This window comes from Crinia signifera, chromosome 11 (assembly GCF_055691185.1).
Source record: "Crinia signifera chromosome 11, ASM5569118v1, whole genome shotgun sequence".
NCBI lineage: Eukaryota > Metazoa > Chordata > Amphibia > Anura > Myobatrachidae > Crinia > Crinia signifera.
Genome location: NC_139227.1, coordinates 51008349 through 51034512, shown reverse-complemented (window position 1 = coordinate 51034512; position 26164 = coordinate 51008349). Strand labels below are relative to the sequence as shown.

The 26164-nt window shown below is 45.5% G+C and overlaps 1 protein-coding gene across 1 annotated transcript in view; it reads right to left on the bottom strand.

The window, feature by feature from the left end:
* DRC4 (dynein regulatory complex subunit 4) overlaps positions 1-26164 on the bottom strand; it is a 56622-nt gene that overhangs the window by 12342 nt on the left and 18116 nt on the right. The window contains exons 5-7 of the mRNA XM_083164046.1: positions 25964-26018; positions 24462-24667; positions 21470-21637 (exon numbers count right to left, since the gene is read on the bottom strand). Coding sequence (XP_083020172.1) covers positions 21470-21637; positions 24462-24667; positions 25964-26018 — 429 coding nt within the window. The remainder of the gene's footprint in view (positions 1-21469; positions 21638-24461; positions 24668-25963; positions 26019-26164) is intronic.

Sequence of the window (26164 nt, the reverse complement as noted above, 5' to 3'; positions counted from 1 at the left end):
CCACCCCGCTGTGCAACCTGCGTGGTGTAGTAGTTTTAACTACTTGACTGCGGATAGTGACAAGTTCAATCTGCGTGGTGTAGTAGTTCTACACTGCTGATAGTGACAACCTGTGTGGTGTAGTAGTTCTACACTGCTGAAAGTGACAACCTGCGTGGTGTAGTAGATCTACACTGATGATAGTGACAACCTGCGTGGTGTAGTAGTTCTACACTGATGATAGTGACAACCTGCGTGGTGTAGTAGTTCTACACTGCTGATAGTGACAACCTGCGTGGTGTAGTAGTTCTACACTGCTCATAGTGACAACCTGCGTGGTGTAGTAATTCTACACTGCTGATAGTGACAACCTGCGTGGTGTAGTAGTTTTACACTGCAGATAGTGACAACCTGCGTGGTGTAGTAGTTCTACACTGCTGATAGTGACAACCTGCGTGGTGTAGTAGTTCTACACTGCTGATAATGACAACCTGCGTGGTGTAGTAGTTTTACACTGCAGATAGTGACAACCTGCATGGTGTAGTAGTTCTACACTGCTGATAGTGACAACCTGCGTGGTGTAGTAGTTCTACACTGCTGATAGTGACAACCTGCGTGGTGTAGTAGTTCTACACTGCTGATAAAGACAACCTGCGTGGTGTAGTAGTTTTACACTGCAGATAGTGACAACCTGCGTGGTGTAGTAGTTCTACACTGCTGATAGTGACAACCTGCGTGGTGTAGTAGTTCTACACTGCTGATAATGACAACCTGCGTGGTGTAGTAGTTTTACACTGCAGATAGTGACAACCTGCGTGGTGTAGTAGTTCTACACTGCTGATAGTGACAACCTGCGTGGTGTAGTAGTTCTACACTGCTGATAGTGACAACCTGCGTGGTGTAGTAGTTCTACACTGCTGATAAAGACAATCTGCGTGGTGTAGTAGTTCTACACTGCTGATAAAGACAACCTGCGTGGTGTAGTAGTTCTACACTGCTGATAGTGACAACCTGCGTGGTGTAGTAGTTCTACACTGCTGATAGTGTCAACCTGCGTGGTGTAGTAGTTCTACACTGCTGATAGTGACAACCTGCTGAGTCTGACTGTGTTAGTGTATTGTAGTGTAGTGTGGTGGTAAACTGACAGAGTCTGTGCTGTGCTGTATATTACATATTTATCCCTGTAGTCTGTGCCTGTGCCTCATATAGATTGATTTACCTGTCCTCTAGTGTCCAGTCCCACTCCCTACCACCAAGTTACTTAATAATAATCCTTTTAAATGTTTCTGTGTCTGCTGCTGTGCGACTAAGCTGGAACAGGGTACTGCAAGTCTCACCTCACCTGTGCAGGCCACATGTCAGTGCAAAATATAATTTTTATTTTAGAATAAAGGGGTTAATAAATAATACTGACTTATTAACCCCTTCCTGACAGAGCCAGTTTTTGCGTTCCTGACAGAGCCCTTTTTTTCAAATCTGACATGTCTCACTTAAGTGGGGATAACTTTTTTTTGCTTTTACTTATCCCAGTGATTTTGAGATTGTTTTTTCGTGACACATTGTACTTCAAATTAGTGGTAAATTTGGGTCGATACAGTCTGTGTTTTTTTGTGAAAAATACCAAAATATCGTGAAAAAATGGAAAATTTAGCGATTTGCAAAATGTTAAATTTTCTGCTTGTGAGACAAATAATCTTACCACTCAAAATAGTGAATAACTAACATAGACCATATGTCTACTTTATGTTGACATCATTATTTCAACTTCCTTTTAATTTTTTGGGACACTAGGAGGCTTACAATATGAATAGCAAATTCTCAAATTTTCAAGAAAATTTCAAACACTGATTTTTTTAGGGACCAGTTCAGTTCTGATGTAACTTTGAGGGACTTGTATGTGAGACACCCCCATAAATGATGCCATTTCAAAAACTGCACCCCTCACAGTATTCAAAACAGCATTTTGGAAGTTTGTTAACCCTTTAGGTGTTTCACAGGAATTAAAACAAAGTGTAGGTGAAATTTCAAAATTTCTTTTTTTTTGCAGATTTGCAATTTTAATACATTTTTATAAGGAACACAGTACATTTTACTAGAGAAATGTGACTAAAAATTGATTCCCCCAATTCTTTTGTTTTCATAAATATCCTATATGTGGCCCTAGTGTGCACGGTGACCAAACCACAGGCTTCATAATAGAAGGAGCACCTACTTGATTTTGGAGCCTCCTTTTTATGAGATTATTTTTTAGGCACCATGTAGGTTTCAAGGCACCATAAGATGCTAAAAGTTAGGAACCCCCCCACAAGTGACCCCATTTTGCAAACTACACCCCTCAGGGAATTCATCTAGGGGTATAATGTACATTTCAAACCCCCAGGGGTTTCACCAATTGTGGTACAACTGGGCAGTGAAAATGAAAAATTATTTTTTTTACACAAAAATGCAGTTCTGGCTCCAAATTTGTCATTTTCAGAAGGTATGAAGGAGACAAAGCACCCCAAAATCTGTGCCCCAATTTCTCCCGAGTACGGCAATGCCTCACATGTGACCAAAAAATACCAGTTGGGTGCATGGCAGGACTCAGAAGGGAAGGAGTGATTTTTGGATTTTGCAGCTCAGATTCTGGTGGAATTTTGGTGGGTGCTATGTCGCATTAGCAAGACCCCCCAAGCACCAATACAGTGGAACCCCCCCACAAGTCACCCCATTTTGCAAACTACACCCCTCAGGGAATTCATCTAGGGTTATAGTGTACATTTCAAACCCCCAGGGGTTTCACCAATTTTGATACAAGTGGGCAGTGAAAATGAAAAATTACATTTTTTTACACAAAAATGCAGTTCTGGCTCAAAATTTTTCATTTTCAGAAGGTATGAAGGAGAAAAAGCACCCCAAAATCTGTGCCCCAATTTCTCCCGAGTACGGCAATGCCTCACATGTGACCAAAAAATACCAGTTGGGTGCATGGCAGGACTCAGAAGGGAAGGAGTGATTTTTGGATTTTGCAGCACAGATTCTGGTGGAATGAATGGTGGGTGCTATGTTGCACCAATACAGTGGAACCCCCCCACAAGTCACCCCATTTTGCAAAGTACACCCCTCAGGGAATTCATCTAGGGGTATAGTGTACATTTCAAACCCCCAGGGGTTTCACCAATTTTGATACAAGTGGGCAGTGAAAATGAAAAATTACATTTTTTTACACAAAAATGCAGTTCTGGCTCAAAATTTTTCATTTTCAGAAGGTATGAAGGAGAAAAAGCACCCCAAAATATGTGCCCCAATTTCTCCCGAGTACGGAAATGCCTCACATGTGACCAAAAAATACCAGTTGGGTGCATGGCAGGACTCAGAACGGAAGGAGTGATTTTTGGATTTTGCGGCTCAGATTCTGGTGGAATTTTGGTGGGTGCTATGTCGCATTAGCAAGACCCCCCAAGCACCAATACAGTGGAACCCCCCCACAAGTCACCCCATTTTGAAAACTACACCCCTCAGGGAATTCATCTAGGGGTATAGTGTACATTTCAAACCCCCAGGGGTTTCACCAATTTTGATACAAGTGGGCAGTGAAATTGAAAAATTACATTTTTTACACAAAAATGCAGTTCTGGCTCGAAATTTTTCATTTTCAGAAGGTATGAAGGAGAAAAAGCACCCCAAAATCTGTGCCCCAATTTCTCCCGAGTACGGCAATGCCTCACATGTGACCAAAAAATACCAGTTGGGTGCATGGCAGGACTCAGAACGGAAGGAGTGATTTTTGGATTTTGCAGCTCAGATTCTGGTGGAATTTTGGTGGGTGCTATGTCGCATTAGCAAGACCCCCCAAGCACCAATACAGTGGAACCCCCCCACAAGTCACCCCATTTTGAAAACTACACCCCTCAGGGAATTCATCTAGGGGTATAGTGTACATTTCAAACCCCCAGGGGTTTCACCAATTTTGATACAAGTGGGCAGTGAAAATGAAAAATTACATTTTTTTACACAAAAATGCAGTTCTGGCTCAAAATTTTTCATTTTCAGAAGGTATGAAGGAGAAAAAGCACCCCAAAATCTGTGCCCCAATTTCTCCCGAGTACGGCAATGCCTCACATGTGACCAAAAAATACCAGTTGGGTGCATGGCAGGACTCAGAAGGGAAGGAGTGATTTTTGGATTTTGCAGCACAGATTCTGGTGGAATGAATGGTGGGTGCTATGTTGCACCAATACAGTGGAACCCCCCCACAAGTCACCCCATTTTGCAAAGTACACCCCTCAGGGAATTCATCTAGGGGTATAGTGTACATTTCAAACCCCCAGGGGTTTCACCAATTTTGATACAAGTGGGCAGTGAAAATGAAAAATTACATTTTTTTACACAAAAATGCAGTTCTGGCTCAAAATTTTTCATTTTCAGAAGGTATGAAGGAGAAAAAGCACCCCAAAATATGTGCCCCAATTTCTCCCGAGTACGGAAATGCCTCACATGTGACCAAAAAATACCAGTTGGGTGCATGGCAGGACTCAGAACGGAAGGAGTGATTTTTGGATTTTGCGGCTCAGATTCTGGTGGAATTTTGGTGGGTGCTATGTCGCATTAGCAAGACCCCCCAAGCACCAATACAGTGGAACCCCCCCACAAGTCACCCCATTTTGAAAACTACACCCCTCAGGGAATTCATCTAGGGGTATAGTGTACATTTCAAACCCCCAGGGGTTTCACCAATTTTGATACAAGTGGGCAGTGAAATTGAAAAATTACATTTTTTACACAAAAATGCAGTTCTGGCTCGAAATTTTTCATTTTCAGAAGGTATGAAGGAGAAAAAGCACCCCAAAATCTGTGCCCCAATTTCTCCCGAGTACGGCAATGCCTCACATGTGACCAAAAAATACCAGTTGGGTGCATGGCAGGACTCAGAACGGAAGGAGTGATTTTTGGATTTTGCGGCTCAGATTCTGGTGGAATTTTGGTGGGTGCTATGTCGCATTAGCAAGACCCCCCAAGCACCAATACAGTGGAACCCCCCCACAAGTCACCCCATTTTGAAAACTACACCCCTCAGGGAATTCATCTAGGGGTATAGTGTACATTTCAAACCCCCAGGGGTTTCACCAATTTTGATACAAGTGGGCAGTGAAAATGAAAAATTACATTTTTTTACACAAAAATGCAGTTCTGGCTCAAAATTTTTCATTTTCAGAAGGTATGAAGGAGAAAAAGCACCCCAAAATCTGTGCCCCAATTTCTCCCGAGTACGGCAATGCCTCACATGTGACCAAAAAATACCAGTTGGGTGCATGGCAGGACTCAGAAGGGAAGGAGTGATTTTTGGATTTTGCAGCACAGATTCTGGTGGAATGAATGGTGGGTGCTATGTTGCACCAATACAGTGGAACCCCCCCACAAGTCACCCCATTTTGCAAAGTACACCCCTCAGGGAATTAATCTAGGGGTATAGTGTACATTTAAAACCCCCAGGGGTTTCACCAATTTTGATACAAGTGGGCAGTGAAAATGAAAAATTACATTTTTTTACACAAAAATGCAGTTCTGGCTCAAAATTTTTCATTTTCAGAAGGAATGAAGGAGACAAAGCACCCCAAAATCTGTGCCCCAATTTCTCCCGAGTACGGCAATGCCTCATGTGTGACCAAAAAGTGGCAGGACTCAGAAGGGAAGGAGTGATATTTGGATTTTGCAGCACAAATTCTGGTGGAATGATGGTGGGTGCTATGTCGCATTAGCAAGACCCCCAAAGCACCAATACAGTGGAACCCCCCCACAAGTGACCCCATTTTGCAAACTACACCCCTCAGGGAATTCATCTAGGGGTATAGTGTACATTTCAAACCCCCAGGGGTTTCACCAATTTTGATACAAGTGGGCAGTGAACATGAAAAATTACATTTTTTTACACAAAAACGCAGTTCTGGCTCAAAATTTTTCATTTTCAGAAGGTATGAAGGAGAAAAAGCACCCCAAAATCTGTGCCCCAATTTCTCCCGAGTACGGCAATGCCTCACATGTGACCAAAAAATACCAGTTGGGTGCATGGCAGGACTCAGAACGGAAGGAGTGATTTTTTGGATTTTGCAGCTCAGATTCTGGTGGAATGAATGGTGGGTGCTATGTTGCACCAATACAGTGGAACCCCCCCACAAGTCACCCCATTTTGCGAAGTACACCCCTCAGGGAATTCATCTAGGGGTATAGTGTACATTTCAAACCCCCAGGGGTTTCACCAATTTTGATACAAGTGGGCAGTGAACATGAAAAATTACATTTTTTTACACAAAAACGCAGTTCTGGCTCAAAATTTTTCAATTTCACAAGGAATGAAGGAGAAAAAGCACCCCAAAATCTGTGCCCCAATTTCTCCCAAGTACGGCAATGCCTCACATGTGACCAAAAAATACCAGTTGGGTGCATGGCAGGACTCAGAAGGGAAGGAGTGATTTTTGGATTTTGCGGCTCAGATTCTGGTGGAATGAATGGTGGGTGCTATGTGGCATTAGCAAGACCCCCGAAGCACGGTGAAATTATGAACCTAATATTCCATAGATGTGTGGTATATTTTAAAACACTCCTTTATACATAGGCCGGGTTTGTCGGGGCAAGTGTCACACTGGAAAATAGTTTGCTTTCTTATTCCCTTTTTATAGCAAACTTTGCACCTTTTTTGTGTCCTGCCCTTTTTTCCAGTGGAGGGGATTTCATCAGGAAAATGCTGCCCTGGTACAATACGGGGGCCAGTACTAGAAGTACTGGGGCCCTCTGCCTGCTGGTTCCCAAATATTAGGCCCTTTATGACTTCCTCTTGAAAGTGCATAAATGTCCCCCTCTGGCCGGTAGAACGGAATAGCACGTAAGCGTTATACAGTGCCATCTGGATGATATACACGGCCACCTTCTTGTACCAGATTTTTGTTTTCCGCAGGGCACTGTACGGCTTCAGTACCTGATCTGAAAGATCCACTCCGCCCATGTACCTATTGTAATCCAGGATACAATTAGGTTTGGAGGTGTGGGTACTGGTACCTCGTACAGGGACGGAGGTGGTACTGTCTCCGTGAATTGTTGTCAGTATAAGGACATCCCTCTTGTCCTTATATTTGACCAACAACATATTTTCGTTGCATATTCCCCTGCTTTCACCCCTTCTCATTACTTGGGCAATGTGCGTTTTTGGGAGGCCTCTTTGGTTCTTGCGCACAGTACCGCAAGCTGCTGTACCTCTTGAACCAAGGGCCTTAAACAGGGGGATGCTAGTGTAAAAGTTATCCACATAGAGGTGATAACCTTTATCCAGGAAGGGGTGCACTAAATCCCAGACAATTTTCCCACTAACACCTACGAGGGAGGGGGGGCATTCTGGCGGTTGAATTCTTGAATCCTTCCCTTCATAAACCCTAAACCTGTGGGTGTACCCTGAGGTGCTTTCACACAGTTTATACATTTTTATGCCATACCTTGCCCTCTTACTGGGAAGGTACTGGCGGAATTTAACCCTTCCTTTAAAATGTATAAGGGACTCGTCGATACAAATAAATTTTTCAGGGATGTACACCTCTTCAAATTTGGCACTGAAATGATCAATGACCGGCCTGACTTTGAATAGCCGGTCAAAGGTGGGATCATCTCTGGGTGGGCACTGTGCATTATCGGTGTAATGCAAAAATTTAAGGATTGTCTCAAATCGAGCCCGGAGCATGGCCATACGGTACAATGGGGTGCTGTACAGAACATCTGTACTCCAATATTGCCTAATTTCTGGCTTTTTTACTATGCCCATATGAAACACCAGACCCCAAAACGTCATCATCTCTACTGCATCTACAGGGGTCCACCTAGCAAATGATGACGTGGGGTTTTGAGCAATAAACTGCTGGGCATATAAATTAGTTTGGTCCACCATTAAATTTATAAAATCATCAGAGAAAAATAATTTGAAAAAGTCAATTTCTCTGAGACCTGTGGAATCAAATTGGATTCCTGGCATGGCCAAAAACTCAGGAACCTGGGGCTCAAAATTGTCTGGTGGTGGGGTCCATACTAGATCAATTATTGGGGGGGGAATCTCAGCTGATCTACGGGGGCGTCTTTGAGGGGGTCCCTCATCACCAGAGGAGGAAGAGGAGCTTAAGATGAATCCTTCAAATTCCCCGCTTGCCTCACTGGCTGTGTCAGAGTCAGAAGCAAGCATGGCATATGCCTCCTCCACTGAATACATTCTCCTGGATGACTGGGATGACATTTGGGAGGACATTTGGGAGGACATTTGGGAGGACATTTGGGATGCCATTTTTATTTTTGTGTTACTGGTAGTGAAATGTTTCAACACGTGTATAGTGTAGGGGGGGGGTACAAACTTTATTTCAACCCGGGGGGTATGTAGTGTGTAGTGTGTATGTAGTGCAGAAAAAAAAAAAATACTTTATACAAATAAAAAAAAAAAAAAAAGAAGGGGTTAAAAATAAAAAATTGAAGGGGTTAAAAAAAAAAAAAAAAAGGTCCTGCGCCAAAAATTGAGCACAGATGTTGGTCAGTAACGTCCGTCACTGAACAGCGCTCAAAGGCAACAGGAATTTGATAAAAAAAAAAAAAAAAATAGATCAACCCTGTGCCGAAAAAGCTGATCAGTGATGTACGTCACTGATCGGCGCACAGTGGCCACAGGACACCCACAAAATCACAGTGTGTGTAAAAAAAAAATTAAAAAAAGACCCCACAGCACTCACAAAAAAAAAAAAAGGTGATCAGTGATGCGACACTGATTACCAGTGAGGGACAGCAGGTGCACAACCTTTGGTGCAACTGACAGTGCAACTGGCAGCAACTGACAGGTATATATATAAAAAAAAAACCTCTGCGCCCCCAAAAAGTTGCTGATCAGCACAGATATACTGATCAGCACAAAAGGGGGGGTAGCAGACACAAAATATACACTCTCTATCACTCTCTGTCACTATCTCTCTATCTTTCACTATCTCTCACTATCTATCACTCTAGGACACTGCAGCAGCAGCACTGACAGTTATATGTATAAAAAAAAACTGCACCCCCAAAAAGGGGGGGTAGCAGACACAAAATATACACTCTCTATCACTCTCTGTCACTATCTCTCTCTATCTCTCTATCTATCACTATCTATCACTATCTATCACTATCTATCACTCTATGACACTGCAGCAGCAGCACTGACAGTTATATATATAAAATTAAACCCCTGCACCCCCAAAAAGGGGGGGTAGCAGACACAAATCTCTCTATCTCTCTACCTCTCACTATCTATCACTATCTCTCACTATCTATCACTCTAGGACACTGCAGCAGCAGCACTGACAGTTATTTAAACCCCTGCACCCCCAAAAAGGGGGGGTAGCAGACACAAAATATAGCTCTCTCTGTCACTATCTCTCTATCTCTCTCTATCTCTCTCTATCTCTCTCTATCTCTCTCTCTATCTCTCTATCTCTCTATCACACTGCAGCAGCAGCAGGAAGTCTCAGGAAGTCAGATCCAGGAAGCGTCCAGCACGCTACAAGCAGTGAGCAGGTGATCAGGTAAGGTATTTGCAAGGATCAGGTAAGTATTAGCAAGGATCAGGTCGGTATTCACGGCAGACAGGCACGGTGACCGTTCTGCACGCTATTCCAGACCGGAATGGCGTCTGCAGCGCAGTCACCGTTAGTTTAAATGTCGCGCCTTGGCTGTGATTGGTCCGTGGGTCCCACGGACCAATCACAGCCTTGGGGGCAGGTGGGGTGAGGGTGGGGTGAGGTGTCATCGTCACCGATGACCCCCCCATGCCCCCTGACGTCCGGCGGTGATTGACACCTGTGTTACCGAGCGTCTGATTCGCTGGTAACACAGGAAAACGCTGTGAATGGCTGTTCACACTGAACAGCCAATCACAGCGATCGCCGACGGGGGGGCGGCATCGCAGCCCCCCCTGGGCATGCAGGGACATGTCTGCTGTCAGGGACAGCAGACATCGTCCCTCTGTCACTGCGTCTCGAGACGCAGTGACAGTTTAAAGTCATGACGTACATTTATGCCATGTGTCGGGAAGTACCTCCCGGCCATGACGTAAATGTACGTCATATGTCGGGAAGGGGTTAATAATCCTTTAAAAAGTTTCTGTGTCTGCTGCTGTGTGTGTAACCCGGGAGAGGGTACTACAAGTATCATCTCACCTGTGCAGGCCACACGTCGGTGCAAATTGCAAAATATCATTTTTATTTTACAACAATAAAGGGGTTATTGACTTCTTAATAATCTTTTTCAATTTTTCTGTGTCTGCTGCTGTGTGACTGTTAGCTGGGAGAGGGTACTACAAGTCTCACCTCACCTGTGTGCACACCGGTGCTGCAAAATAATCGGTGCTGCAAAATAATCAATCCAAATTTTTGGACAATAAGGGTTATTAACTCAAATAAATTCCTTAAAATCATTTTCAATTTTTCGATGTCTGCTGCTGTGTCACTGTTAGCTGGGAGAGGGTAATACATATACTATATATAACAAAGAATGACCCCACGTGCGCCCTATTAAGTAAGCAGCTACTCTATATACCCCTGTTAGTGGGAGGCAAAGTGAAAATAGGAACAGAAAGTATAGAGAGCGCTTTCACCACCTACAAAATTCTCACCACTAATATCAATGGTACAGAATACAGTAACCAAATACAATGTATAATCTTAAAACCAGAGTGCTTTATTATATTTCAAGATCCACATGTGGATCTAAAAAAAACTAAAAAGCGAGTGATATCTTTATCACGTGACTCGCTGTTGATCAGTAAACCCAAATCTGATGATAAATTGGACAAAGTAGTGGTTCCGTGGGTCCATAAATTTTCTCCAGGTGATCATGCAGCCACTAAGAAAATCAAACAATGGTGGCCCATGGTGGCCACCGATAAAGATCTCCCTTTACTACGTAATTCCCGTATCTTACCGAGCTTGACTCGTAATAAAAATCTTAAAGATACAGTTGTCAAATTGAACATAACGGGGTGGGATAAGAAACAACCAGTACAGTATTTTTTGTCCCAGAAAAGAGGGTGCTACAGATGCCTGGGCTGCAGCACCTGTAGAGGTATCTGGCCCTGTGAAAAATGTAGACATCCCCACACTGGCAAATATGATACCATTAATTATGCCTTAACGTGTACCTCAACATATGTTGTCTATTTGTTGACCTGTCCATGTGGCTTGTCCTATGTTGGGAAGACCCAGAGGCAATTTCGGGAACGAATGGCCCAACATAGGACCAACCAATTGCGAGACACTGTGTTTTATTTAAACACAGTGTTGCCAGCATGAGGTCAGTCATCATTGATCACATCCCCCAAATATTCGGGTGGGAACCGGAATAAGGCACTCTTACAATGTGAGAGTCAGTGGATATTTGTGTTAAATACCCTAGCCCCGAAAGGGCTTAAAGAAACCATGGGCTTACAATGCTTTCTGTGAATATGTAAATATTGTGTCCATTTGTCTATCATGTCTCTGAGTAGTTCTGATTCTATGTAGGAGCTATATGTGCACAATGTTTTGGTGCACATATAAATTGCTCAATTATATTACTCTATATTTGTGTGTTGCAATTGGTTAAACTGTTGATGGGCAGCGCCTATACTAATTACTGATATATTTGTATTCGCAGCATTACCAATACTGTATTCTATTTTGTTTGCACTAATCCATTTATTTTGTTGTTTACATTTTGTATTTTGTTGTTAGTCATGGGGACTCCGACTCCGGACGCGGCTAGAAGATACGCACACCCCGGTGTCCTGAGGTAAGTTGGACGTCCAGGGGAGGTGTGTTTCTGACAGTCGCTCCGGAGTTCCCGGCTAACACTGATGACGTCATCCCGCATCCGTCGTTGCCTAGGCAGCGATGTGTTTGCGGTGATGAGCAGTACGTTGGAGTATGCTGGGCTGTTCATGGCCAATCAGCCTGACAGGTGGGAGTTAAATCTCACGCTGTTGGTAGGCGATGTGAGCCTGAGCAGGTGAGTCCCTGTGGTGTCCTGATTGTGCTTGGTGGGTGGGGTTTCTGTGGGGGAGTGTACACTCTGTATGTATTTAATGTGATACTGTGTACTGAGCAGTTGTGTGCTGCTAATCCTTGACGAAGGGGGGTAACCCCGAAACTGTCGGAAATGGAATAAAGATTTTATCTGCAAAAGAGTGCCGCCTCAATTGCTCCTACCTATCTGGATATCCTCCATAAGGAAGGCACCGCAGCAAAAGATTTGACTATTAACCCTGGGAGTGCCGGATTCCTTTGGCTTGTATATATATATATATATATTTTTTTTTAGATATATATATATAGATATATATATATATATATATATATATATATATATATATATATAATCCCACAGACATGCCGCACTCCAGCCAATTTTCAAACTGATTTTATTGAAGACAACGCAGACTAGGCAACGTTTCAATACACTTAAGTATTATAGTCAGGCATTAATACGATAATACTTAAGTGTATTGAAACGTTCCTGAGTGCGTTGTCTTCAATAAAATCCTTTTGAAAATTGGCTGGAGTGCGGCACGCCTGTGGGATTATAATTGCTGGAATGCTGTGTGGGCACCCGCCGAATATATATATATATATATATATATATATATATATAGTACGAACAAACAGAAGTCACTCTAAGAATTAATTCAAAACTGCACGGCGGCAGTCAATGCAAAAAACGTGAAGACACTGGTATAGTGCAAAGCCAACGTTTCGGGCGGGTAGCCCTTTATCAAGACATAACAAGTGTACAAACATTACTCACATTTATAGTAGAAAAACTGTCAAATCACTCTGTGCACACCACCACCATGCTGGCACCCGGCGAGGAACTGATGACATCATCTGCGCTGCTGCACCGACAGGTTCTGACTCACCGGGGGCGTGTGTCCATCACCGTGTACCTGGTAACCATAGTGACAATCATAAATAAACATAAAGGAAATCAGCCACCATAGTAGGTGCATAGTGACCATAGTGTCAATGAACATACAGGCATGTGAACAATCTACCACCATATACACCTTAAGTGAGGGGAATGAGGGAGCGGGATGACCACAGGCAGGCTCTGAGCAGGGAACTGCAGTATGCGTGTGCTGCGGCCGGTTCGCGTAAGTGGACTGTGTCAATGTAGTACTACGGCGGGCGGCTGCTGTCAGTCGGGTCAGTGAACGGCAAAAAGCGCCAGATCACTATGTGCATTTACATGTCAGTCGGCTAACAGGGAGAGCTCTGCGTGCTGCTGGCTAATGTGCGAAGTGTCCCTGGGCTGTATACGCGGGCAGCACGGCTGTCCGATGTCGTAAACGGGAAGGTAGAAACTCAGGATCTGAGGTGTCTGGTTGCACACACGCAGTGCGTGTGTACATGGAGCTGTGGAGAGTGTCTGGAACAGGACACGCAAAGCGTGTGCATGGTGCTGAAAGGAGAATCAGGATGGGAACACGCAATGCGTGTAACCATGGTGCTGAACGGAATGCATCCGTCCAGTGTGCGCAGACCTTGTCAAGTAATATGGCAAGGCTGGGTGAACAACTATGTGCAAACAGCTGAGCGCTGTCTAATGGAAATGTACTGTGTCTGTCTGTGTGTAAAAGGCTGGGGAGTGTAATTGAAGGGGGGAAGATGCAACTAGCGGGTCAGGAGAAAGACCCAATGTGTGAAAACTGTACCAATGGATACAGTCTATGCTAAAGGGGAAGCCTTGTGAGTGTGAAGGAAAGAGGAAAAAGACAAATAGTAAATGGGGACGCTGTGAAGTGTGTAGAGTGGGTGAGACACCGTGTATAAGGTGATTTCACCTAGGGTAAGCCGTGCGGATCCGTGACAGCGGACCATGATGAGTGTCTGAGACAGGCAGCAATAACAATACATAAGAGTAAAATCAAAGAAAGTCCAAAACTATCAATGCTGTACCAATACGGTCGACTGAAGAAGGCTGGGCTGCAAAGGGCCCAAACCCGCCAGTGAGTCACAAAAGTAGTCCATGGATAAACCTGGGTCTCCCAGGTCTCAGACTATGAAAAGGGAACATGGTAAAACAATGGGGGCTACCAGCAAGGGTGTGTACTTTGTCCGGGTGCCGGATGGGATCTTCAAAGTGGAGGGACAATGTGTATAGCTGGATAAGTCCCTGGGCATCGGGAAAGAGGTTTCACAGGAAGCAAGACATGGGTAATAATTCGTTCAAACCATGTGGTTGTACAGTGTCAAGAGCATGTATCCATTTCGATTCCAGTTTGAGTAGCGCTTTGCCTCTATCGCCGCCTCTGGAGTTAAGAGGGATGCAGTCGATGATCTTATATCGGATACTCGGCAGGGTATGGTTCGAGGCTTTCCAGTGTCTGGCCACCGGTTGGTCAGAGCCTTTGTTGCCCAGTGCCGCTCGTATGCTAGATTTGTGGAGTGCCATCCTCTCCTTGAATTGTCTAATAGTCTTACCCACGTATAGAAGTCCACACGGGCATTTGATGTAATACACCACATATGTGCTGCTGCAAGTGAGGGGATGCCTTATGGGTATACGTGTTCCAGTTCTGGGGTGCAGGAAGAAATCTCCTGTTTCCAACCCTCCGCAGGTGACACATTTAAGGCATCTGTAGTTGCCGTTTTTTCTCTTCAGGAATGTGGTGGGTGGAGCTTCCTTCAAGTCAGAGATGTCGTTTCGGACCACGAATTCTTTTATATTTCTACTGCGCTTGTACGCTGGCATCAATGTCGTGGTTTTGAGACTGCTCAGGTGCGGGTCGTTTGAAACAAGTGGCCAGAAACGTTTGGCAATTCTGACTATTTCAGTGCTGGCTGTAGAGTAGCTTTGTGTCCAAATCATCCTGTCTGTTTTAGCTGTCAGGTTGTCATGTTGCAGAAGATCTTCTCTCTTGAGTGCTAAGACACGGTTTTTGGTGTTGGACAGTAGCTTCCTTGGGTATCCTCTTGTGGCGAATTTTTTATACATGCTCTCAATTTCAATTTTAGCCGCCTCCGGGTCTGAGCAAATCCGCATCGCTCTCAGGAATTGCGAGTATGGAAGACTCCATTTGGAAGCAGATGGATGGAAACTGCTACCCAATAGGGCAGTGTTCCTGTCGGTAGGTTTGTGGAAGACAGAGGTTTCAATCCGCAAGTCAGGAGTGAGGGTAATGGTGACGTCAAGGAAGTTAATGGTCTTCCTTTTTTTTTTTTTTTTTTTTTCTTCTACACAAGTTGTGTAGTATCTCCCTTTGAAGAACTCACAATAATATTTATAATTATTTTGGGGTTCGTGGACCCCGCTTAGCGATTTGATCCTACTGTATTCTATTATAACTGTACATGAAGTGGGGTATAGGGGTAATCTCTCTCCTACTTGAAATATATAGTGGAATCCTTTGTATTTCATCTCACCATTTTATGCATCTCTTAGATGGAAAAAAACAATCAATATCTTGTCTGTGCCCCATCTCCATTTTCTTCTTCTATATCCCGGGTAACATTGCCCTTCCCCTGGCAATGTATGTACTGTATCTTCCTGTAACGGTATTTTTATGTCTGTTTGAGAAAATGTAATATAACTTTGAATAAATAAAGTTTAAAAAAAAAAAAAAAAAGGAAGTTAATGGTCTGGAAGCTTGAATTCATGGTGAATTTGATGTTCACATCCTTGCTGTTGATGTCGGTCATGCATAGGTTGAAGCTTTCCTGGGTGCCGCTCCAAAAGACGATGATATCATCAATATATCGATGGTATAGTTTAATGTTTTGAGCAATGGCAGGGTCTGAGAAGAATAGGTGGTACTCTTTACCTAGAACGGCGCCCGCGATTAGAATCGCGGGCGTCGGGGGTAAAAAATCGCGGGCATCGCGGGTAAATCGCGGGTAAATCGCGGGTAAATCGCGGGTACATCAAAATCGTGTACCCGCGATGACCGCGATTTTCCCATAGGGAACAATGTTAAAAAGCCTGATTGACCGCGATTTTACTTTAAAATGCCTCAATGCCCGCGATTTTCACATAGGAATCAATGTTAAATGGGCTACAGAGCCCAAATAGGCAGAATTAACCCTTAAATGTCACCCCAATTTTTGTACGCCACCCCACGATCCACGCCAACCCGAAGCGTGGCGAGCGCAGCGAGCCCGCGAGGGGCAGCGGTACGCGTCCTCCGACCTTTTCATGCCCTACTATCCACGTCGGCGTGGAGTTGAGAATAGAATAGTGTGGCGAGCCCGAAGCGTGGCGAGCCCCGCGAGGGGACGCGGATACCTTCACAGTTATACGCGTCCCCTCGCGGGCTTCACAGGTATCCGTGGCGAAAAGCGGACACCTGTGAAGCCCGCGAGGGGACGCGTTTACCTGTGAAGGTATCCGCGTGCGCTCGCCACGCTTCGGGCTCGGTGGCTCGCTACGCTCGCCACACTATTCTATTCTCAACTCCACGCCGACGTGGATAGTAGGGCATGAAAAGGTCGGAGGACGCGTACCGCCGCCCCTCGCGGGCTCGCTGCGCTCGCCACGCTTCGGGTTGGCGTGGATCGTGGGGTGGCGTACAAAAATTGGGGGGACATTTAAGGGTTAATTGTGCCTATTTGGGCTCTGTAGCCCATTTAACATTGATTCCTATGGGAAAATCGCGGGCATTGAGGCATTGAATGCAAAATCGCGGTCAATCAGGCTTTTTAACATTGTTCCCTATGGGAAAATCGCGGTGATCGCGGGCATCGCGTCGCGGCCGTTTATGTACTGCCCGCGATGCCGCGATCACCGCGATGGGCGCCGTTCTAGGTAAAGAGTACCGAATAGGTCATTCTCTAACTCGTACATGAATATATTGGCCAGACTGGGTGCCACACAAGATCCCATCGTAACTCCCGCTAGCTGGATGTAGTACTTATTATCGAAGAGGAAATAGTTGTTGGATAGTGCTTGTTCCAGCAGGCTAATGAAGAATTCTTCTCAGACCCTGCCATTGCTCAAAACATCAAACTATACCATCGATATATTGATGATATCATCGTCTTTTGGAGCGGCACCCAGGAAAGCTTCAACCTATGCATGACCGACATCAACAGCAAGGATGTGAACATCAAATTCACCATGAATTCAAGCTTCCAGACCATTAACTTCCTTGACGTCACCATTACCCTCACTCCTGACTTGCGGATTGAAACCTCTGTCTTCCACAAACCTACCGACAGGAACACTGCCCTATTGGGTAGCAGTTTCCATCCATCTGCTTCCAAATGGAGTCTTCCATACTCGCAATTCCTGAGAGCGATGCGGATTTGCTCAGACCTGGAGGCGGCTAAAATTGAAATTGAGAGCATGTATAAAAAATTCGCCACAAGAGGATACCCAAGGAAGCTACTGTCCAACACCAAAAACCGTGTCTTAGCACTCAAGAGAGAAGATCTTCTGCAACATGACAACCAGACAGCTAAAACAGACAGGATGATTTGGACACAAAGCTACTCTACAGCCAGCACTGAAACGTTTCTGGCCACTTGTTTCAAACGACCCGCACCTGAGCAGTCTCAAAACCACGACATTGATGCCAGCGTACAAGCGCAGTAGAAATATAAAAGAATTCGTGGTCCGAAACGACATCTCTGACTTGAAGGAAGCTCCACCCACCACATTCCTGAAGAGAAAAAACGGCAACTACAGATGCCTTAAATGTGTCACCTGCAGAGGGTTGGAAACAGGAGATTTCTTCCTGCACCCCAGAACTGGAACACGTATACCCATAAGGCATCCCCTCACTTGCAGCAGCACATATGTGGTGTATTACATCAAATGCCCGTGTGGACTTCTATACGTGGGTAAGACTATTAGACAATTCAAGGAGAGGATGGCACTCCACAAATCTAGCATACGAGCGGCACTGGGCAACAAAGGCTCTGACCAACCGGTGGCCAGACACTGGAAAGCCTCGAACCATACCCTGCCGAGTATCCGATATAAGATCATCGACTGCATCCCTCTTAACTCCAGAGGCGGCGATAGAGGCAAAGCGCTACTCAAACTGGAATCGAAATGGATACATGCTCTTGACACTGTACAACCACATGGTTTGAACGAATTATTACCCATGTCTTGCTTCCTGTGAAACCTCTTTCCCGATGCCCAGGGACTTATCCAGCTATACACATTGTCCCTCCACTTTGAAGATCCCATCCGGCACCCGGACAAAGTACACACCCTTGCTGGTAGCCCCCATTGTTTTACCATGTTCCCTTTTCATAGTCTGAGACCTGGGAGACCCAGGTTTATCCATGGACTACTTTTGTGACTCACTGGCGGGTTTGGGCCCTTTGCAGCCCAGCCTTCTTCAGTCGACCGTATTGGTACAGCATTGATAGTTTTGGGCTTTCTTTGATTTTACTCTTATGTATTGTTATTGCTGCCTGTCTCAGACACTCATCATGGTCCGCTGTCACGGATCCGCACGGCTTACCCTAGGTGAAATCACCTTATACACGGTGTCTCACCCACTCTACACACTTCACAGCGTCCCCATTTACTATTTGTCTTTTTCCTCTTTCCTTCACACTCACAAGGCTTCCCCTTTAGCATAGACTGTATCCATTGGTACAGTTTTCACACATTGGGTCTTTCTCCTGACCCGCTAGTTGCATCTTCCCCCCTTCAATTACACTCCCCAGCCTTTTACACACAGACAGACACAGTACATTTCCATTAGACAGCGCTCAGCTGTTTGCACATAGTTGTTCACCCAGCCTTGCCATATTACTTGACAAGGTCTGTGCACACTGGACGGATACATTCCGTTCAGCACCATGGTTACACGCATTGCGTGTTCCCATCCTGATTCTCCTTTCAGCACCATGCACACGCTTTGCGTGTCCTGTTCCAGACACTCTCCACAGCTCCATGTACACACGCACTGCGTGTGTGCAACCAGACACCTCAGATCCTGAGTTTCTACCTTCCCGTTTACGACATCGGACAGCCGTGCTGCCCGCGTATACAGCCCAGGGACACTTCGCACATTAGCCAGCAGCACGCAGAGCTCTCCCTGTTAGCCGACTGACAGGTAAATGCACATAGTGATCTGGCGCTTTTTGCCGTTCACTGACCCGACTGACAGCAGCCGCTCGCCGTAGTACTACATTGACACAGTCCACTTACGGGAACCGGCTGCAGCACACGCATACTGCAGTTCCCTGCTCAGAGCCTGCATGTGGTCATCCCGCTCCCTCATTCCCCTCACTTAAGGTGTATATGGTGGTAGATTGTTCACATGCCTGTATGTTCATTGACACTATGGTCACTATGCACCTACTATGGTGGCTGATTTCCTTTATGTTTATTTATGATTGTCACTATGGTTACCAGGTACACGGTGATAGACACACGCCCCCGGTGAGTCAGAACCTGTCGGTGCAGCAGCGCCGATGATGTCATCAGTTCCTCGCCGGGTGCCAGCATGGTGGTGGTGTGCACAGAGTGATTTGACAGTTTTTCTACTATAAATGTGAGTAATGTTTGTACACTTGTTATGTCTTGATAAAGGGCTACCCGCCCGAAACGTTGGCTTTGCACTATACCAGTGTCTTCACGTTTTTTGCATTGACTGCCGCCGTGCAGTTTTGAATTAATTCTTAGAGTGACTTCTGTTTGTTCGTACTATACTTCTCCTTGGGAGATTGAAGCGCACCTAAGCAGCTGAATTTCTACAGCCTGAGTGCCGGACCCCTTGCTTGCTTATATATATATATATATATATATATATATATATATATATATATATATATATATATATATATATATATATATATATATATATATATATATATATATATATATATATATATATATATATATATATATATATATATATATATATATATATATATATATATATATATATATATATATATATATATATATATGATACAGAAGTACCAACACACTCACCATTCCTAAGATTGAGGTGCAAACAGCACCCACTTCCCAGATTGGGAACAAGTCTTGAAATGAAATGAGAAGCAGTCTCTCACTTTATCATGTCTGGCCTGACAGAAAAGGTAACCTCTCCTGGTCCTGCAGTGTGCTGTCCCCTGAGTGTTTGAGTTTAAGTTTGTGCCAGCAGCACACTTATTTTCTATATATTTTTGCAAGACTTCATACTAACATACTGACTACCATTACCAGTGCATGCTTCTTTTCACTTACTGGAAAAGAGGTTTTATAAAAACTGCCAAATTAACCAATAATCATTATGTTAGTCTGTCTGTCTGTCTACTAAATATTTGTCTGTGCATTGCTGTTTTTGTCTGTGCATTGCTGTTTTAATATTTTCACTGGCCAGTGATATATAATGAATTTGATTGACTAATAAAATGCAAGTTGTAATTAGGCTGTCCCCAGCGCAGTTTTGATATGTTTGTTTAACATCTTAAAGGGCTGCAAAACTTGGTGTGGTATGACTGGCAGACGGTCAGTATCTCAATGGTCAGTATACCGACATCGGAATTCCAGCCACCGGTACTCTACAAGAGGGTAAGCTCAGAAAAGCCCCTTACGGGCTCGCCATGCTATGGGCTCGGTGGCTTGCTGCGCTCGCCATGCTATGGGTTCGATGGCTCGCTACCCTCACCGTGCTATGGGCTCAGTGGCTCACTGCCCTCGCCATGCTATGGGCTCGGTGGCTCGCCATGCTATGGGCTCGGTGGCTTGCTGCGCTCGCTATGCTATGGGTTCGATGGCTCGCTACCCTCGCCGTGCTATGGGCTCAGTGGCTCACTGCGCTCGCCATGCTATGGGCTCGGTGGCTCCCTGCACTCGCCATGCTATGTGCTCATTGGCTCTCTGTGCTCGCCATGCTATGTGCTCATTGGCTCTCTGTGCTTGCCATGCTATAGGCTCAGTGGAGGAATAACAGCCCTGTTGGTTGAGATCCCGACAGCTGGACAGTCATCTGGCACAATTTAGGATTGGAATACATAAATCCAAAGACAATCATACAACAGGGAAATCTACCATTGTTCTTCCAATCTGTCCATGTCCTCAAAAGGTCTGCAATATGCGGGATTAGAAAGCTCCTCACAGAGATGATCAGACACTGCAACGGTTACTGACTTATAGAGGATTAGGTACCAGAGCATTATTCTCCGAAAGAAAGACGTCAGAAATCTTAAAGTGGCCAAGTTCCTGCCTGAGCACTCTATGCCCCAGGTTTACAGTGCCCCCCAGGGGACGGTCTGATCGGATTACATATGCAGTGGCCATGTACCAAAGCAGATAGACAGCCAGTGGAAGCAAATGCTACTACACGTCAGGTTGTTCTAGAAGAGATATATATATATATATTATATATATAGATAGATAGATAGATAGAATTCCATTGGCTGCCCCTAGGGGAGGAGTCACATAATTTCTGAAGATTTGAATGACAAATGAACACACATTACCAGAACAGAGTAGATTTGGAGTGGGCACTTACAGCCAGGGACACCTTGTCCTTTTCATAGTTGGCGAGCTGTCTCTGGAGTTCTGCCACATCCTCCCGCGCCTTCTGCAGGGGCTCAGTCAGGCGGCGGTTCTGCAGCTGGAGGTCGGCCATCTCCTTCTCCATCCGGTCCTCCTTCTTCCGCATCTCCTCCATTTGCTCCTGCAGAGACAGGGCATAAAGAGCTGTAACCAATACGGAGGACTAGATGAGGAATAGATGAGATGCCACCTACTAATCCTCTGTATTAAACTAAGCAGGATCCCTATGGTCATACGCAGTGTAGGCGGTATCCCTATGGTCATACACGGGGTAGGCGGGATCCCTATCAGGGCCGGCGCTACCCACTCAGCAGAGGATGCAAAGCAGGTAGGCGCCGGGCAGGAGAGGCGCTGTCCCTGCTGTGCATCCTCTGCTGTCCTCCGTGCCTGCCGGCTGCTGCTGCGCCTGTCACACTTCATCACAGGCAGCAGCGCCGGAGGCAGGGTCCAAAAGGGGGCAGAGTTACACTGACGGAGGGGGTGTGGCTACATGGACCAGAAGGGGCGGAGCTACAAGGGAGCAAGGCTGACTGAAGACACCAGGAAACAGGAGAGGATGAGCTGCCAGTGCCACCATTGTAAAGTGTGAGCGTACTAATGTCGGCAACTGATGTGGGCACGTGTGTAGGCAGCGCTACTAATGTCGGCAACTGGTGTGGGCACGTATATAGGCAGCGCTGCTAATGTCGGCAACTGGTGTGGCCACGCATATAGGCAACGCTACTAATGTCGGCAGCTGATGTGGGCACATGTATAGGCAGCGCTACTAACGTCGGCAACTGGTGTGGGCACGTGTTTAGGCAACACAACTAATGTCGGCAACTGGTGTGGGCACGTGTATAGGCAGCGCTGCTAATGTCAGCAACTGGTGTGGGCACGTCTATATGCAGCGCTACTAATGTCGGCAACTGGTGTGGGCACGTGTGTAGGCAGCGGTACTACTGTCGGCAACTGGTGTGGGCACGTGTAGAGGCAGCACTACTAATGTCGGCAACTGGTGTGGGCACGTGTAGAGGCAGCACTACTAATGTCGGCAACTGGTGTGGGCACGTGTAGAGGCAGCACTACTAATGTCTGCAACTGGTGTGGGCACGTGTAGAGGCAGCGCTTCTAATGTCGGCAACTGGTGTAGGCATGTGTACAGGCAGCACTACTAATGTCGGCAACTGGTGTGGGCATATGGTTACACAGTGCTACTACTGTCGGCAACTGGTGTGGGCACTACGTATAAGCAGAGGTACTGCTTTCAGGCAACTGGTGTGGGCATGTGTATAAGCAGAGCAACTACTTTTGGCAACTGGTGTGGGTGTTATGTATAAGCAGAGGTACTACTGTCAGCATCTGGAGTTGGTATATGGTTACGCAGCGTTACTACTGTCGGCAACTGGTGTGGGCACTACTTGTAAGCAGAGCAACTACTTTTCGCAACTGGTGTGGGTGTTATGAATAAGCAACGCTACAAATGTGGGCATATGCAGGAGTACTCGGGGCATTATGTGTAGCATAATGTGTGTCAATGTCATATAGGCATTATAGTGCATGGCATATTATGTAAGGGGAATTACAGTGTGTGGCATAACGTGTAATGGGCATTATGGTGTTCTGCATATTGTGCAGGAGGCATCATGATGTGTGGCATTACGAATAATGTGCATTACTGTGTGTGGATACTAATGTGTTATGGGCTTTGAGGTGTGAAGCATAATGGGGATTATGGTGTTATTGGTACTTTTATGTGACCACGCCAATTCCCCATGAAGCCACGCTTCTACAATTCGGCGCGCACTGTCCCTGTTTTTACACACATGGCACCAAAATTGCTAGTTACGGCACTGGTGCTGTGTTAGGTGAATAAGAATGTGCTACTGTGTGGTGTAATTTGGAGTGGGAGCATTATTGTGTGGCCACACCCCTCACTTTGTAAAGTTTGGGTGGGCGCAAATTTATAGTTTGCAGGAGGGCACCGAACCCCCTAGCACCGGCCCTGATCCCTACGGTTGCACACGGGGTAGAAGGGATTCCTATGGTTGCACATGGGGTAGGTGGGATCCCTATGGTCGCACACGGGGTAGGAGGGATCCCTATGGTTATACACGGGGTAGGTGGGATCCCTATGGTCACATACAGGGTCATCCTTCTAGAGGGAATATAACAGTGCAGCACACAACTAGAGGTTTGGGACAATTACATGTTACTTTGGGACAAGAGCTGGCGGTGGTGGCACATTTGGGCGATGAACCAACATCGCATCTGACTACAGCCTCAATCAGTTCTCTACGACAAATCCTCAAGACACCCAAACAGTCCAGGGTTTAAGAGGATACAGTACTCATGTCTGAGCACAGATTGACTAAGGTACTAATTAAGCCAGCTGGGCTCAAGCATAGATATATTGAAAACCTGGATGGTTAGGTTGCCTTGAGGATTAGATTTGGGAACCACTTGCCTAGGAGGTATTGAAGGAAGGTTTAATAACGGCTAAGAGATGGTTGTGCCAATGTGACTATAACCTGTAGCCCGTATACACTGTGCTACCACACCACCTGGGCAGGCTGATCATCTATAGAGTCTCCCTCACGTTTCCTGGAGCCAAAGTCTCCTTTATGCTGCACAAGCATAGTCTGATACCAAGATCAAACATGTCCGCTGTATGAAGTGCATAACTTGCACATGTGTGCTGTGAATGGTGATCTCCTGGCCTGCGTGAGTACGGTGCTTAGCAGTATCACAAAAGTGCATTAGCCCAGAGCTTCGGAACACTAACCAGTCCTCGGATATTGGTCAGTAGTGCATCTGAGCCAGCCAAGAAGAGAGGCCGAACTCTATACCTAGCTCCAACTGTTCTATGGTATTTAGTATAACAAAGGGTTAGAATGATAAATATGTGTTCTTGTTGATGGACAGCATGCAATTAGGAGAAGTCTACCACTCCCAGGCTTAGGTACCTTTAACGAGTTGATTAGGGCGAGGTTATTGAGTGTGATGTCATTGTAATAGTTCTTGATGTCACTGAAAGCCTTCTCGTGGTTTTTCATCAGCGTGTTGATCTGTCCGTTCTTCCTCTCCTCAATCTCGTGGATCTCGGTCTTCCTGCGCAGTTCCAGCTCATCGCGCAGAACCCGCATCTTCTTCTCATATTTATTCTCGATTTCTGCATGTGAGATAACAGGGATATAGCACAGAGCGGACACAACCATAACACAGCAATGACACAGCAATGACACAGCATGATACAGCGACAACACAGAGTTTGGTCAACATGCAACCTCTTACCATGCAATTGATCACAGTCACATTTCACATCTAGGTAACAGTCAGGAATATTATTTCTTATGCTGTTGACACATCAATTGGGCCCTTTTTTTTCATTTAAATTCATTTTGGAAAAGTAATATTCATATTCCCATTCATTACACTGCTGGAGGGACTAAAACCTCTCTTTGGTTTAACCCTTTGAGTGCAATATTTAACTAAACTTTCATGAATTGACTTGGCTGTTTTTGTATTGATTTATACTAAAAGCACAGTCTCTGTTAACGACACTGGCATTTTTAGCAGATATTTTGAGGATCGCTCACAGCAGCGTTGGCACTCAAAAGGAGGTTGTCTAAGAGATCCATTACTAATTGGCTAGCAAGAATTGAAGACCTTCAGTGAGATCCTCCAACCTTGAAGGCCCCTACAGTATCTGCTTTTGGTTCCTGGTCTGCGACATGTGATAGCACCGGACAGGGGTGGCGGCTAGGACAGGGGTGGCGGCTAGGACAGGGTAGGAGCGGTGGCCAATCACAGGCTCTATACATCACTTTCTGAACACTTAAATCTCACGCCCAGCCACACTCCCGTCCGATAGCGATTTACACAGCCAGACTGAGCCAACCAGGGCGATCTGGCCCACTGGGGGTACCGTGCAAATTCCAGGTGGGCCCCATCACTTGCACCAACGTCAAGATACAGACAGTGCTTCCAACTTATACATTGTTACTGTATTATAGGAAAATGCAGGTGCATACTACAAGCACTAAGAACACTGGGTATCAGAATAATTTGAATAAACTCCATCATTTACCACAGAGTAAAAATGAGGCTCTTAGCACAATTTGTAGCCAAAAATGTGCACTACCTACAACAGCCAGGTGACCTCATCAGGTGAGTCAGAATGTTCCAGATACTAGGAATGTTAGGGAGTGTGCACCTGCATCTCATATCATATGTTTCCAATTAGGGTGCTCCCCACCACCCAAGCCTCTGCGGCAGCTGGACACACCCCCTGTGGTAACTGGACACACCCCCTCTGGTCACTGTACACACCCCTTAAGTATAGGCCCTTAACACTGCATTCCCAGTGTGCAACATTCACACCCAAGTCTGACATGGGAGCAACTAGAGATAAGGTGCTGACCAAAAGACAGGGGTGAGCGGGTCTACAATACTACACGTTACTGACCTTTTACTTGTCTCTCAAAGTCATTTCTCAGGCGAGTGACCTCTTCATCTTGTTTCTACCGTAGGAAGTACAATGTGAGGCATGAGAAGAGCTGGAGTATTTACATCACATGTTCTCTAGTTTTACATGGGACTTTGCAAAAGCCCAAGAAGGAACTAACTAGACCAGTGTTTTTCAACCCTTATGTGCCTTGCGGTTCTC